This window comes from Myripristis murdjan, chromosome 12 (genome assembly GCF_902150065.1).
Source record: "Myripristis murdjan chromosome 12, fMyrMur1.1, whole genome shotgun sequence".
Classification (NCBI taxonomy): Eukaryota; Metazoa; Chordata; class Actinopteri; order Holocentriformes; family Holocentridae; genus Myripristis; species Myripristis murdjan.
Genome location: NC_043991.1, coordinates 17738006 through 17754233, shown reverse-complemented (window position 1 = coordinate 17754233; position 16228 = coordinate 17738006). Strand labels below are relative to the sequence as shown.

The following is a 16228-nucleotide window of genomic DNA, read 5'->3' as shown; positions in this document are numbered from 1 at the left end:
AGACAGCTGCAATACACACTTTCTAATATGAAATGGGTATGACTTCATACTTGTTTACTGCAAAACTGAATGACTCAAGCTATAGCTGTGTCTCCTTCTAAAGCAGCTTCTTTTCCATCCTGTGTTTTCATTGTTTGGTCAACGCGTAGCCACTATTCACGCTGCATTAAAACTCAAGGTCCCAACCAGACTCGTCATCGGGAGGAGGGTCGCTAGTGTCCTCAGGGAAACAGTCAAAGTTTCTGCTGTCCAATGGCCCGTCCACCTGACAAAACAACACAGGATGTGAGTTCTTCCCTGTTCTGTTTATTCTCACAGCTTTTTTTTCCTTCAAACTACTTGATTTAAAAAAAGTGTTTGGATGAGTGTGTGTGAAAGGATGCTGCGGGATACCTACTGTGGGCGTGAATGGAGAGTCTATGGTTCCCTGGCGAAGGCCTTCCCAATTGAACCCCTCAAACCACCTGAAGGACAAGGATGTTGCTATGACTACAGTCTTGCCTCCCACTGAAAGCAGCAGTCATGTTGATCTTGTAAGATATCACATTAGTTCATAATAATCACGATAATCATAAACATCTTTGCTGTCTCACTTGTGCTTCTGGATGTCCTTCACCCCATTTTTCTGGTTCCCCAGCCTCTCAGAGGGATTATCCCTGAGCAACATATGCACACACACGTGCACACATGCACACACACAACCATGCATGCACAATAGCATTCAGTCAGAACATAACAGAGTCAGTGGTTGGTAAAATATAGGAAGGAGACCAGTCTTCTCTTTTACTTTATACACCCATCTAAGATACAACCTGCAGAGACGTTTGATGAGGTTAGCAGCACTCTTGGTGATTTTCTTGGGGAACTCGACCATGTCGATGCCTCTCAGGATGATGTTATAGGTCTTCATGGGATCAGAGCCTGAGAAAGGAGGACTACAGCAGGAGAATGGAAGCCATCATGGTTATTTTATTTTTTCAGCACAAGATGGAAACTATGTGAATTTACCTCAAATTTGGGTCGACAAAACATTTAGGGACAAGATATTGAATGACACTGTGTAATGCTGAGGTGATATTGATTTTGTTTGTTGCAGCACCTGCCGCTAAGCAGCTCGAAGATAAGTATTCCCAGAGACCAGCAGTCAGCTGAACAATCATGGCCCTTGTTCAGGATGATCTCAGGGGCCACGTACTCAGGAGTTCCACAAAACGTCCATGTCTTCTTACCCAATCCCACCTTCTTAGCAAAGCCAAAGTCCACCTGGGGAGGAGAAACACACACCACAGCTGGAACCCACAGCTGGAAAACCCTGTCCAAGTAAGTCTATAATATAACCTGTGTGTGGATTCATTATGTCACCACCATGTGCTTTTGTGGAGGCAGGTATGCAGTTGAACGTGAGCCCACCTAAACTCAAAACTTGTGCAGCGTTTTCTTTGTGCAACAGTTTAACTACCTCTTCAAAATCTTTATGATCCAGATTCACTGTGTCAGTGAATAAGTGTAAATAATCTTTATTGCTGTCTGGACCGCATGTGCAGTGTTCATACCAGCTTGGCATATCCCCGCTGGTCCAGTATTATGTTCTCAGGTTTGAGGTCTCTGTAAACGATTCCTCTACACTGAAGGAAAGCCAGGGCCTCTATAACACAGCCTGTGTAGAACCGAGTGGTACTGTCGTCAAATGAACCCCTGGAATAAAAGCAAAAGGTTAAAGGCCATCACAGATCATTTCAGACTCTTGCAGGCTTTGGAAGACAGGCATGGGCACACACACACATATACACAACCACACACACACCTGTCTCTCAGTAGTGTCCATAATTCTCCTCCAAGGCAGGCCTCAAGCAGCATGTAAAGATATTTAGAGTCTCTGAAAGTCCGATACAGCCTGCAAAGAAGAAATTTAGTTTTTTTTTTTTTTTTTTTTTTTTTTTTTTTTAGAACTGTGTTACTTTAAAGTTGCGCAACGGAAGACTTTTATTTATTTATTTGTTTGTTTGTTTATTTAACAGGGACAGTGCACAATAATCAACATTGCTGTAAATGCGCCAGAGTTTGCCAAGAGGCTATTTTTCATCTGTAGTCCCTGGACAGATGTTACAGAGTCACCCTAAAAACAGAATAGAATAGAAAATGTGATTGAAATTACACAGTTACTGAGGTCATTTATAAACATGCAGAACAATTAATAAAATGAAGAAAAAATAACATATACACTACTCACAAAAAGTTAGGGATACTTGGCTTTTGGGTGAAATTTATGTAAAATATAAAAAGTTCACGCTACAGTGATATTATATCATGAAAGTAGAAGCATGCACTGGTGATTTCCTCATCTCAAACAATTTCTTGAAACAAAAGCCAACAACAGTGGTGGATACACCACAACAAAAAATGTCAGTGTCAATAACTTGTCATGTGCCCTTGAGCATCAATTACAGCTTGACAATGACGTCTCATGCTGTTCACAAGTTGACTTATTGTCTGCTGAGGCATGGCATCCCACTCTTCTTGAAGGGCGGCCCTCAGGACGTTGAGGTTCTGGGGTACAGAGCTCCGAGCCTCTACACGGCGACTCAGCTGATCCCATAGGTTTTCTATGGGATTCAGGTCTGAGAAAGTGCAGGCCACTCCATTTGAGGTACCCCAGTCTCCAGCAGCCGTTCCCTAATGATACGACCTCGATGAGCTGGAGCATCAAACACCCGATGTGAATTTTGCCGTTAAACTCCTTGTTAGAGAACAGCAACTTGTGCAAAAAGTACTGAAACATTGAACAGTCGGACATGTGCATTCAAAAGTTTACAGAAGGTCACATTAAGTTCACCTGTAAAGGTTATAATGCATTTTAGGTTCATCCTGAAATTTCACCCGAAAGCCGAATATCCCTAACTTTTTGTGAGTAGTGTATATATAATATTAATAAAAAACATCATTCAGGACATCCTTAAAACATGCAACACAGAGACTCATGATACAAGATATGCAAGACAATAAATACATGAAGATATTAATGTTAATAGAAAAGTAGATTGAATAAGACCACACTGAACTGCATTGTTAGACAATAACTAGAACCTGCAAAGCAGAAGCACAGATACAAAAAACATGCACAGTATAACAAACATTTTGTCAACCTAGATCAGAAAGTAGGGCTGCAACAGAGAAGGCCTTCTCATATCCACAAAGCCCTGGAGATTCTTCCTGTTTGTCCAAATGAAATTCTGTTGCCAGTTAGGTCACCTATCTTCCCAGACGATGTAATAAATCAAGATTTCAGAGTGAAATACAAAGTGTCCGGTCCACCCACTTTATTTTGTTTTGGGGAGCCCCCCCACCCCTTTGCTCCCCAACACACACATAGCCAGGCTGATGTTTGCAGTGTGGGCCGGCACTAGCCACTAGAGTCTGTTGTTAGTAGGTTAACACACACACACACACACACACACACACATTTCAAGCTCTTAAATGCCTGGAGTGGTTCAATTAGTTTGGAATAACTTTATAAAAGCTAACTAACGGCTTCCATGGAACTACTGATCAACTTTTACATTTGTTGTTCAGGCAGGTATCCCATGCAATGTGTAGCTACGTTAGCCTTAGCAATTAGAAAGATGCTGCTGCTTCTTTCACTTTCACACTCAACCTCCATGACCATTATGACTTGTTGCATTTGCAGTATGTAGCCTAAAATGTATTTTTGCCTTGTTTCCTATGGCCGTTGGATGACCTAATACTTCTTGCAGCTTGCTTAAACATTTCTAGCTTTACGTGCTAACAGAACTTGTGCTGAGGTACAGAAATACAGTCTGTAACTATGAGAAATGAAATACTACTAACTTATAATGGAGTCTGTATACAGATGTGGACAGTAACAGCCACTAGATGGTACTAAAACACCATCCAATCACATAGCGGCCTTTAAATCACTTGGGTCAGTTGACTCCTTTGGTATTCTTTGGGATGAAGCATCACATGCTTGCTGCATTGGTGAGCATGAGTGACACCAATAAGCTGCACTGTGTGTGGGGGGCTCAATTTTTGAAAAAATTAACTCTTGCTTCCATTTAGAGCCACCAAAGTGCAAAGTTGCCCACTGAAGATTTAATTATACTCCATGAGTATAATGTTCCCTGACCAAAAAAAAAAAAAAAAAAAAAATCAGTCTGACCTGACGGTGAAAGGACTATGAGCCTCCATCATGATGCGGCGCTCTGATAAGATATGTCCCTGTTGGCTGGTGTCCAAGATGTGGCGTTTTGTTAACACTTTCATGGCAAACGACCGACTCGGGTCACTCTTGAGGTGCACCTGAACACAAATAAGCACAGACATACACACATACTGGACATATTCTCTGTTGCCCATCTTTGCTTACACGTTTTCTCTTGTATGCACTCACTCACCAACTCCACACGGCTGAATCCTCCCACTCCCAGAGTGCAGATGACATTGAAATCGCTGAGTGACACACTAGAAAAGAAAACTGCCTCTGCCTCCATTCTACAGACAGACAAGAGAGACAAAAAGAGACGGGAAGAGAAGGGAAAAGGGTGAGAGATATCTGTAACTGAAGGAGTTATCACCAGTGTTTCCTCTGGGTCAGTGGTATCTAATCCTGTGCCATGGGAGAGACTGCAGGTTTTCATTCCAGCCAACCACAACAACAGCTGATTAGGTCCTCCTCACTGGTTAAAGGTAATAATCAGTTAATGAAAATTGCAGTTATCCATGGCAGAGGACTGTACAATCAGTTATAGCTCTCACATATCTCTACAAATACCCGAGCTCATATATTACATCTGTTCGCAGGGACTCACTTTGCCTTGAGCTCATCATTGTCATACTGCTTGTTGTTGACTTCCTCCAGTCCTCCAATCAGTTGTTTGAAGGACCTGAGACACAAATGCATGCACAGAGAAACCAAGGACACAAAACTGCCTTGAAAGGCAGACTGCAAAGTGAAATGATATTAGCCAGAATGTTCTCTGTGTTTGGAAGCCACAAGCTCCACGACCAGATCAAATAGGTTGAGAAGAGAATCACTTACTCTCTGTCGATGACCAGACATGTGACATCTCCCAAAGCTGTAACACTGGCTGTGCGAATGTCCTCACTGAAAGGGAGAAAGAGAAAAAAACCCAAAAACTACAGGCTGTTTTTTTTTTTGTTTTTTTGTTTTTTTTACAGCTGATGATTGCATTGAGGTCAGCATCCATCCTAAAACAGGTCTGCTTTGTGGTTTTTCCAGAAAGACATTTACTCTGTGTTTGTGCAAGGGTCTCCAGACATTTGGGGGTCTAAGCCAAAGGATTCTTTGGGGACTCACTGCATTTTACCAGGAAGAGATCAATGTAGGGCCAAAAGATGAACATTAACATTTTTATTTCATCCTCTGAACAAAATTGACTATAGTTCTTGTCATTATTCATTGTCTGGGGATTTTTTTTTACCCCTTTTTAACCAATATTTGGGTCTATTTTTTTCTTGTAATGTAATATCAAGTATAATATTATAATAATTATAAATATAGTTTGTTTTTCATTAGTTTTGATAATTTTCTGGTCAATTCTTTATTTATTTCATGCTAATTTTCTTGTAATTTTTTTCTTCTTTATTGTTTTTCCTCATTTTCAGAAGATGGAAGCATAATGCATTCACTGAAGAAAAAGATCTTTTCTCAGGAAAGACATGGCAGACATGCACAATATACAGCACATAATGGGCATATGTATGTCTACATTGTGCAGTGCCCGATCTGTCTATCTTTCCAGAGGCTATCCAAAGGAAATCTAACCCACCACCTCTTCACCAATAAATTCAATTGAGTGAAGGCTTATATTTTCTAAACTGGCAAACGTCTCTTTATCAGTGAAGCATGTCTTGGCAGTATCTTTTTCATGTAGTGAGGAGACAGCAATCCAAGCAGTTAGCATAAATTTTTATTTTGAATGATGATGAATTTATTTTCTATGTAAGGTGAAATGTATGTGTGTGTGTGTGTGTGTGTGTGTGTGCTTCACCCTTTTAAAGCCTGCTCTCCAAACCAGTCGCCTTTAGACAGAGTGTTCAGAAACACTGGCTCCTCGCTGGCCGATTTCTGCTGAGCAACCTTCACCTGTAGAGGTCACAGGTCACGATCTTCATGACTGGGAGCTTAAAAATTCAATGTGCAAATACCTTTTTCCACTCTCTACCAAAATGCTTTATCCAGCTTTTTTGTACACACAACCTTCTTTGCTAATTGTGAAAACTTTTACGTGTTTAGATGAGCAGAAGCACAGGTCTGAGCAGATGAGCAGAAGCACAGGTCTTTCATTAAGATGCAACTGTGAGGGAAGTGTGTTGTAGAGCTATGAAGCCACGAAGCTGGTTCAGCACATCTGATCAACACAAGTAGTGACAAAATAACACCAGGTGCGTTTTGAGAATCTTAAAAAATGGAGGAATTTGTGTAGTGAGGCTGCTACCAGTGACTGTTTTCTATTTTTACTGGAAGATTCCAAATCATTTCACCATTTGCACTGCCTCATAATGAGATGTACCACGTAGACTCAAGTCCATGGTGACATCCTTAAGTCCCAAATGGCCTGGGGTATGGAGGCTGAAATCCTCCAGGAAACAGGGAACCCGTTTGACCGTGGTTGCCTAAATCTCCATGTACTTCCTCTCCTCTTCTCATCAGCCATTGCACTCATTTGCAATATCTCCTAATATAGTCTCATCGTCCCTCTGCCTTCTTCCTCACCTGTCCTTCACTGATGATGAACAGTGTGTCTCCTGTGGCTCCCTGACGGATAATGTAATCACCATCACTGTAATGAGTCTGAAAGAGAGGAGAGCAAAATGTGCATGGGTTGAGTATGAACAATAGGCAGAGACTTTCCACTGATGGGTCGCAACGTCTAAATCTGACAGACAGGCTCTGAGTGTGTGTGTACATATATATATATATATATATATATATATATATATATATATATATATATATATATTATATTATCAAAATTATATATTCAAATGGAAGATTAGTTCACTTGATTTCTTTCAAAAACAGGGATAAAATCTTATAAGAAAATTGGCAAAACACTGACTAAAAATGATTAAAACTTGTGCATTATATATATGTTTAATATGTATAATAGTTCTATATTTAAATAATATTGCAAAAAATTTACCACACAATTTTATCAAAAAAAAAAAAGAAAAAAAAGAAGAAAATTGCTAAAATATTCCCCCCAAAAAAGGAAAATAACAATATCGAATCTGATCTATTCATGTGTTTTTCCAAAAAAATGATCAATGTAGGTTCCAAAGATGAACAAGGGCCCAATAATTATTAATATCATTATTTTTTTTTCATGGAGCACCTGAATTTCTTGAGATGGCACTCTGTGTGTGTGTGTGTGTGTGTGTGTGTGTGTGTGTGTGTGTGTGTGTGTGTGTGAAACCGTCACCTCCTCCAGCACGTCAGCCAGTTTACTAAGAATGTCCTCAGGGAGCGACTGAAAGGAGGGGACACTGGAAAACAGGTGAAGAATGAGAGAAGGCAGAGTCACATGTTTTGTCCTGGTGTCATGAGAACCTGGCAACAGCCAACAAGAGTGTGTGTGTGTGTGTGTGTGTGTGTGTGTGTGTGTGAGAGAGAGAGAGAAAGAGAGAGAGAGAGAGAGAGAGAGCACTGCTGCACCTGTGGAGGAACTCCATGTACTGGGAATGCTTGATCAGACCAGTCCTCATCATTATGGTCTGGAAACCCTGTCTGTCAATCGCCCACAGCTTGATGTCGGTCAGGGCTAGAGAGAGACCCCGAGACAAAAGCCATGAAACATTTATTTTGCCTTTGCGAGCACACACACACTCAGAAACACACACACACACACTGTCGTGACCCGCAGCCCTGTAAGTTTGTGCTCTCGTTTTTAGTGCACTGCTGTTTTCTATTATAGCTGCTAATTAGATTTTCAAACCAAATAAGGCTTGTGAGGATCTCAGTACAGTTTGCATGTATAAACTGATTGTTGGTTTTTCAGAGTTTACATTTTGTGCAGGTCCATGTTGATATAAACACTGCATACACAGCCATAAACAGCTAGCGATAAAGACACTGGATGGAAATGAGCCAGAAGCTCTGTCACTGGCAAATACAATAATCTCCTTGTTTCCGAGGAAAGACAGAGCAAAATTTACTGGGTACATAACACGCAAACGCACACACGCACGCACGCAGCACGCACACACGCACGCACATACACACACACACACACACACACACACATTAGGCTTTTTACCTCATGATGCTGTGAGAAAGTTTCTGAGGTAACCGCAATGTTCCTTCACTGAAATGTTATTGGAAAACTCATTTGCAAAATAATATTATATATTAAAAAATAACTGTATTTCATGGTAAATAGTGTTAAAGTACAGGGGATATGTGGTATGCTTTTAGTACAGGAAGCTTGATAATCATCACTGGGTTTGCTTTGACTGGATTCCATAGGTTTTCCAGGAAACTGAACTACATACCTTGATGTTGCTAAGCAACATGAAGCACCATTATTTCCTCCACCTGATATCTTTGCTCACAAAGAAACTAGTTAGGCTTCTCTTGATCTTCTCCTGCTGTTCTTCCTCTCATTTCCCCTCCTTCATTTTACATTTCACACTGCTCCCTCGTTCACCTTTCTCCACCCTCCTCCTCATGGTGCAAATTTCTATCAGTTCTCATTACATTATTTGCTCATGCTGAACCCAACAAAACCCTAGAAATAGCTGAGTGTGAGAAAATTAGCCCTCAGATTAACTTTTAAAGTTGAACTGTTTCATTATGGAGGGGTGGATTTAACAGAATATGACAAAGGTGAGTAAAAATGCGATGACTGGGACAAAAAGTTGGGTGTGCAGATGAGGGGAAACCTGCCAAGGATGGCAGCAGAGTGTGACGTTAAAGTGAGCTGCCTCGATCCCTGCAGCGGTGAGGGCGCTCTGTCAGAGAGACTTGGAGCAAGACGATGAGCCCCTACCTGCCGCTGAGAGATGCTCTGAATAATCAGCTAAACGTGAAAGGGTATTTTCCACACACCACCCCCCCTCCAAAAAAAACAAAAAACAAAAAAACAAAAACAAAAATAAAAAAAAAAGAAGAAGAAAATCAAGAATTCTGTTCAGAGGGTGAAATAGAATTTTTCAAGTTGCTCATCTTTTGAATCTACATGAATCTATTCAAGGGAAATGCAAATGATTTTTTTTGGCTTGGGCTCCGAAAAGACCCTAATTGTCTGTGGATAGCGCCACATCCAAGACATTGTGAAAGGGAACAAGGAGAGTGGAAGAACATCAAGACAATAAATTTGAAAAATAAATTCTTTTCACTATATTCTGTCTTCTAATTTGATTCATTTAACAGTCCTATATTCATTTTTAACACACGCAGACGGAGTACACACGCTTCTTTCGAACTTCAGACTCAGACGTGCAATTAGAAAGCTTGACTTGATTGTTTTAGTGCTTGTAAATTTGCTGTATCTCTCTCACATTTATTCACCCACACTTTTTGATTTTGGTGATTTTGAATGAAGGAGCTACACAGAGTGGTGAAAAGGCAAAGCCTATGCCACATTAAAAATGAAATGAATTGCAAAGTGCTGCCAGAAATTTTCAGCCCCACACAGCCAAGAATGAGAGGGTGATAAACACTTTTTCCAGAAATTAGACGTGTGTGAGAATTTTAACAACTTTGTCTGATGTACCAGAAACACAACACATATATTTGTAGGGGCTGGTTCTTGGTTTCCCCACAGTACTTCAAAGTGCACATTCAAACACACACACACACACACACACACACACACACACACACATACACACAGAGAAATCAGTTAGTCACCATATTTCAGCCCAGTCCATCACCTCAAACACTGCTGCCACACAGGAAATTAAAGGGCTTTGGATTGCAAAGTGCCAACATGCATGGTGTGTCTTGACAACATCCATAAAAATCAGCAGAGGGAAAAGGTGAAATGGGACAAAAATGGGTGAGGTTAACAGAGTTAGATGGGGACTCCTTCAATCCCAACTCCTGTTGCCTCCCACGTGGCCGTTCAAGTAACTTTTAATAATGCTTCCTCTTCCTCTCACTGAGGAAGCCCCTCTCGTTAAAGACCCTCTTCAGGCATCGATCAAAAACCGGATCCACCTCAACTATGGAGAGCTTAGACCATGGAAGAAAATAGTTCTACTCTTTCAGTTGTAAAAAATCAAAATATGGATATTCAAACACAAACTTTGTTTATTTAATAATATGAGTGGATTCAGCGAGGTGGTTATTTTTGAGGATGTTAGCTGGAGGGAAGTCCAGTGATAACAAAAGGAAGATAACACCACCTAGGTAGGATTGGTTTTGTAGAGCATGTTTGTGCGTGTGTGTGAGTGTATGTGCATGTGTGAGTGTGTGTGTGTATGTGTGTTTACCTGTCACAGATGCAGTGCGAGTGCAGTTGTACAGAATTGCCAGCTCTCCAAACACTTTCCCTGGACTTATGGTGCACAGTTTCTTCCCCTCTTTGGTTACCTCAACCATACCCTCTGTGTACATACATGACAGCCCACACACACACACACACACACACACACACACAAACACACACAAACACACAATTCTCAGGAGGAGAACATAAAGAATTCATCATTTAAACCAAATACCTAAGACAGATGTTTGTCCTTCTTTGTGATCAAATAAATCTAAATGTAATGATGAAATAAGCCACACATATAAAAAAACATCTGACTCCTGCTTGTGGCACCTTTTCAGAGTGATATTAAACAGATCAGAAAAAGAGGCAGTGCAGAACACAACATGTTTATGCCTTGGCAGATCTCCTTATTCTGTCATTGCCCCTACACCCACCTCCAATTTGCTTTATTTCACACAGAACCTCTGAATCCTCTGAATCAACAAGGATATTTTACATTTTCCTGACTGAAAACTGAAAAAACTTCAAGAATAACAGCCTTTCTTTTCAACAAAGAAAAAGTTGTTGCTGAAATGTGTTGTTTTTAAACACATTTCGACACATTTTCGATGGAAAGTCACTTGGAGAGACTGTGAAGAGGAGAGGACATGAAACACTCACTAACTGAACTGAAATCCATGACATTGCAACTACGTTATGGGTGATTTTGTCTGCTGAAATAAGTCTCATTTTAGCCCAATGCACAAATCTTTACTTTGTTTGATGTGGTCAGTAAGCGGTGCCTCACCATCGGAGAGACTCACCCTCCAGCACGTAGACCGTGGAGCCGTCGTCCCCCTCCTGGATGACGCAGCACCCCTGGGTGAGGCTGGTGGGGTACATGCAGTCCATGATTGTCAGGATCTGCACACATCGGCACATGAACACTTACAAACAGCTTTATGCAGAAAAGTCAAGATTTTAATACAACTTCAATCATGTTTATAAGAAACATGGAGGCAAGACGTATATACACTTTGTCCAAAGAAACACCAATGCTTAAATTACCACAGAAGTGTAATTTCTATTCTAATTCTTATTCTATAAATAATCTTAGAGAGAAAGTGATTTATTTACATTAATAGAAGATACTAGATACACTGTAAATATACAGTAAATGCTCCATAGTGCAGTATCCAGATACTACATGCACTTTAAAAATTATATCTTCTCTTTGTGTGTTACCTTACTGACCTATTTATACTTCTTTTTCTTTTTCTTTAGGATTCCAGTTCTTTCTCCGTGACCCTTACCTGCCCGTGCTCCAGATGCTTCATAAAGTCATTCTCCAACAGAGCCCTTTGGATCAGCTCCCTAGACCTGGACACACACCACAGTATCAGTGTATGTGTGTACGCCTGCTCTACAGGTGGTTTTATTATCAAAGGAGCATACCTGTGGTTTTACAATGTTTGACCCATTTACTGCATTTTACCCACATTTTACATCGCAACAAATCATTTTCAAATCATGTGGGTTTACACACAAAGTAGATACATTTTGTAGATATTGGGCTAAACATGGAGAATCAGTGGTGTGGTGCATGGGCAGGTGGTTCTCTGTACCCACTCTTTGGTCTTGCTGTAGCTGTTGAGTGTAACATCTGTGAGCTGCGAGGGGTCCAGCGCCGTGGGCTCTGCTGAGATGGCCTGTCTCTTGGTGCGCTGAGGCTCGTCAGGCACTCCTGAGGCCTGCAGCGCCACACCTGAGGACCCCAAAGTGAGAACAGTCACCCTGACACTCAAGACAGACAGCAGTATCAGGGATACAGACGTAGCGCAGAGTAAACACACAAAAATGCTACCCACCATTTAACTGGCTGTCATCAATCTGAATGAGATACCTTTATAGATTAGATTAGATTATATACTGGTCACACTCTCACTTTCACCGCTAGTCTCCTTATTATTTATTTATTTTATTTTTTTTAACATGAATATGTTAGTTAATTGATTGATTATGCCCTTAAATTTACCAAAATAATCATAAAAATAAATGAAGGCATTAATTAATTGAGAAAAATGTGAAATACATTGATATTTCTGTATTCATTTGCTTCTGTATTTATTAATTTCCCCTTTCATTTATTAATTGGTTTATTTTTGAAATTTCTTTATTCATATTAAATTGATTCTAATTTATTAATTTATTTGTTAATTTTGCATTTTTGAGGATTATTTATTTTTGATTAACTTTTCATTTAAAAATATAAAATATATACACTTTATTTATTTCTGTATGCATTTTCCCTCATTTATTTCCCTGAACTTATTAATTTTTTGTATTATTTTTTATGCATGTTTTATTCTTTATGTCTCATTTCATCAATTAAGTAATGCCTACATTTATTTGTTTATTTATTTGTTTATTTATTTATTTTTCCAGGTACATTTAAAGGCATATTTATTTATTCATTGAGTCTTTTTTTTTTTTTTTTTGACTTTGGCAGCGTCTGTCTTCCATTTTGTATTTAGTGTTTTTGTGTGAAATATATCCAGCGAGAAAAGACTGAGACAGTCTAATCTGCTTCACACATTATGCTTCATTTTTCTCGCGCTACCTGGCAACCCACGTGAAATGTCATCTTTGAAAATGATCAGCACAAACTGTCTCCATGCTGAAAAAGCGTGACAGATTTTAGATTTGATATGTAGGATGTTTTTATCTCAGATTTTTGCACATTTGAATGTACATGTTGGTGTGAGCTGGCTACCACTGTGACACTGTAAATATGGGAGACAAGTCAGCTCATTCAGTCACACACACACTGTTTTTCTAGCTGTGTTGACACTCAAATGAAGGTAGACTATGTTTTGTGATGTAAACTGATGTCTTAAATACATTGTAGGCGTATACTTCAAACTTTGAAATATTTGGCATGTGTTGTATTTGGTACACACCCAAGAACAATGGGCTACCTTATGAAACCCATTAGTCATTTATCATGGTATAATAAGTAGCATTACAGTTGAATTTATTATAGGATAGCCCCTCGAGATGAAACATCTCATTTGCAAGGGGGTCAAAAGGGCATTAAAAGTATGCATATTATACAGGAGTTTATGGCCAAGAAAATCTATTTTTTCACAGTGTAAAGCTGGCAGGTATGAACGTAGGGCTGGGACCAGGGACCCTCAGGGGTCGACGTGGGAATTCCCCAGAAAAATGGGCTATAATGTTATTGAACTGTTTTTGCACTGTAAAAGTTATCACAGTGACAGTATGTGAGGGTCACGATGTTGCCCTGAGGTTTCACTCGGCATACCAACAGTACATGCAGTTATAATCTTGTGTACACAGTCATATCTTACAACAAAATCTTCTTAGATTGGCTTCCAAAGGACCAAAATCTTACATCATATTAAATGGGATGCACAGCCTAATGTAAATCTATTTGGAGAGGTCTTGATATTAAAAGGCTTAGGGAGCTCCTAGCTGGATTACATCATCGTAAGTGCTATCACACTTACATGACCTGAGAATAGGGTCTTTAAATTAATACTTTATGAGCATATTGCATTTGCTTTGGGTCTAAATTGGTGAATGTTTGTCTTATAATGAACAGCAGCACTTTTCCCTTTTCACCCTTTTCACAGTGGCTGCTTTGGGAGCAGCATTTCATGAATAAGGGAGTCATCTCTGTGCCTGATGTATGGCTTTAGCCCTTGTATGGGATGTCATGCACGCCTGCTCTCAGTGGCAGGTGTGTTGGCTGCACTGGCACACCTGCACTTTCTGCGTCCCCACAGCTGTTTGGGTGTTGTGAGGCGCTGCGATGCCTGTCCAGCTCTATCTGCAGCTGTCTGATGAGATCATCTTTGGTGTCCAGCTCCAGCTCCAGCTCGTCGATGAGGGCATCTCGCTGTCTGAGCTCCTCGATCTTGAGCTGCAAGGCCAGCTGAAGGTCCCTGAGGGTGCCCATACTCCTGGGCACAGCCATGCAGGCGTACACTAAACTGTGGGAGGGGAGAGCAGGATATGGGAGGGTGGAGGGAAAGAAAACTTGTTCCAGCTGCAGAGAGCATGCTACTGTTCAACACAAATTACACTGATATACAAAAACGATCTTAAAAGTAAGTTTGGGAGAGGGAGAGAGATATATAATTCAATTGAGAAACTCATGGTGCACTCACTTTTTCAGTCAAACGAACCAGTGTTCAGTGATCCGGCTGTGGAGAGGAGCTCCTGCTCTCCTGGCTGCTGGTACCTGGAGGGCGATCAGGTGCTTGATGCTCTCGGATCCCAGCGATAAGATATTTAACTGAATTATAACCCTGCGTCTGGCTCAGAAAGCCCATAATGGTGAATCCTTGATGAAAAAACACATTTTGTAAAAAGACACAGGACCGTGAGCCGCAGCCCGGCGGAGCGTTTGGCCAGACGCTCCGGGAGGAGGACGGAGCGACGCGCAGGCAGCAGATGCGCACAGCTGAGTTTGACAGCCCGGAGCTCGCAAACAAAAGAACACGTTTCACATAACACTACAGCTATATGTCGTGCTGCAAGGCACAGCACAGCATATAGATACACATGGACAGACAAGAAACTATGCAAAAAATACAGCTCGGGCTCTGGAGATATGTATATATATATTTTTTTTCCTATGGATGATAAAGGTATAGCTATCCGAAATGAAAGCAAATCAGCCGTCAGTGAATGTGTTCAGAAATTAAATTAGCCATTTCAAATACACAGTATCCCCAAAATATTAACTTCTAAACTCTATAATGCTGTAAATATTCTGATCCCCCAGAGACGGATCCCATAGGACTTAACGTTTATTGTTTATTGTTTATTGGGATCCCCATTAGCTGTTATAACGTACCAGCTACTCTTCCTGGGGCCAATATTATGAACATACTGTATACACATGTTTTAGCCTACATGCATACGTAAATAGTACATTACCCATTACAGGTAAATTATAAAACTTTATAGACATTACAAAACCAACACCATTTCAATGAGGTTTCAATAGGGTTACAAAATCCCGGGATTTTCAAAGATGGAAACTTTTCATGGGAATTAACAGCAATATAGGGGAATTAGCGGGAATAAAGTGGAAATTTATTATGTAAAATTTTAAGCAATCCTCATTGTATACACATAAAAGTTGAAACTTTTGCCTGTGATAGAATTTCATAGCTCTGGCTCATAAGGCATGGAGTCAGATTTCTTCAAATTCATTCATAAATATTTAAGTCCACTGCATTACACATTGCACACACACACACACACACACACACACACACACACACACACACACACACACACACACACACACACACACACACACACACACACACACACCTGTCCTTCAGGGCTCAAGCTGCTTGTCAGCACAGTATTTGTCTGTCCGACAATTGCACTTTTGGCCGACAGAGGGCAGCAGTGCGCAACTGTTTCGTCTGCTCGAACACGGCGAAGCGCTCTAGTTAGATCTGATTTAAGTGGGATTGTGATGTGGTGTGAATTTTTTGTGGTCCCGTGGCATTCAGGAGCTGAGGTGAAAATGACGAACGAGTCCGTTTATAAGAAAAGCTTTCCGCGTAAGAATAAGAATAAGAATAAGAATAAGAACAAGAACAAGAATACATAGAATGGAAATGGAATGTGGAGATGAGAAAACCGCTAGACTTTATTTTACTGTTCAACGCTTAAAAAAAAAGTTAAAAAAAAAAAAAAAAAGAAAAAAAAAAGAAACATAAGTT

The 16228-nt window shown here is 40.3% G+C and overlaps 1 protein-coding gene across 8 annotated transcripts; it reads right to left on the bottom strand.

The window, feature by feature from the left end:
- Nucleotides 1-133: 133 nt before the first annotated feature.
- Nucleotides 134-14439, bottom strand: LOC115368863 (cGMP-dependent protein kinase 1-like). Of its 8 annotated transcripts, XM_030065262.1 has the most exons (21): nt 14265-14439; nt 12087-12198; nt 11771-11837; nt 11282-11381; nt 10477-10590; nt 7697-7802; nt 7464-7527; nt 6755-6832; nt 6030-6124; nt 5057-5122; nt 4827-4901; nt 4409-4509; nt 4348-4361; nt 4178-4317; nt 1805-1894; nt 1554-1695; nt 1100-1263; nt 813-935; nt 594-656; nt 398-464; nt 134-265 (listed from the first exon to the last, which is right to left on the bottom strand). In XM_030065262.1, exons 1-21 carry the CDS (start codon nt 14437-14439, stop codon nt 167-169), a joined length of 2055 nt encoding a protein of 684 aa, XP_029921122.1. In that variant the 3' UTR covers nt 134-166. The 8 variants fall into 8 exon arrangements, with proteins under 8 accessions (XP_029921122.1, XP_029921114.1, XP_029921115.1 ...); XM_030065254.1 differs by lacking the exon at nt 4348-4361 and having other exon boundaries at nt 4413-4509; nt 12087-12187; nt 14203-14439; XM_030065255.1 differs by lacking the exon at nt 4348-4361 and having other exon boundaries at nt 4413-4509; nt 12087-12222; nt 14244-14439.
- Nucleotides 14440-16228: the final 1789 nt, after the last annotated feature.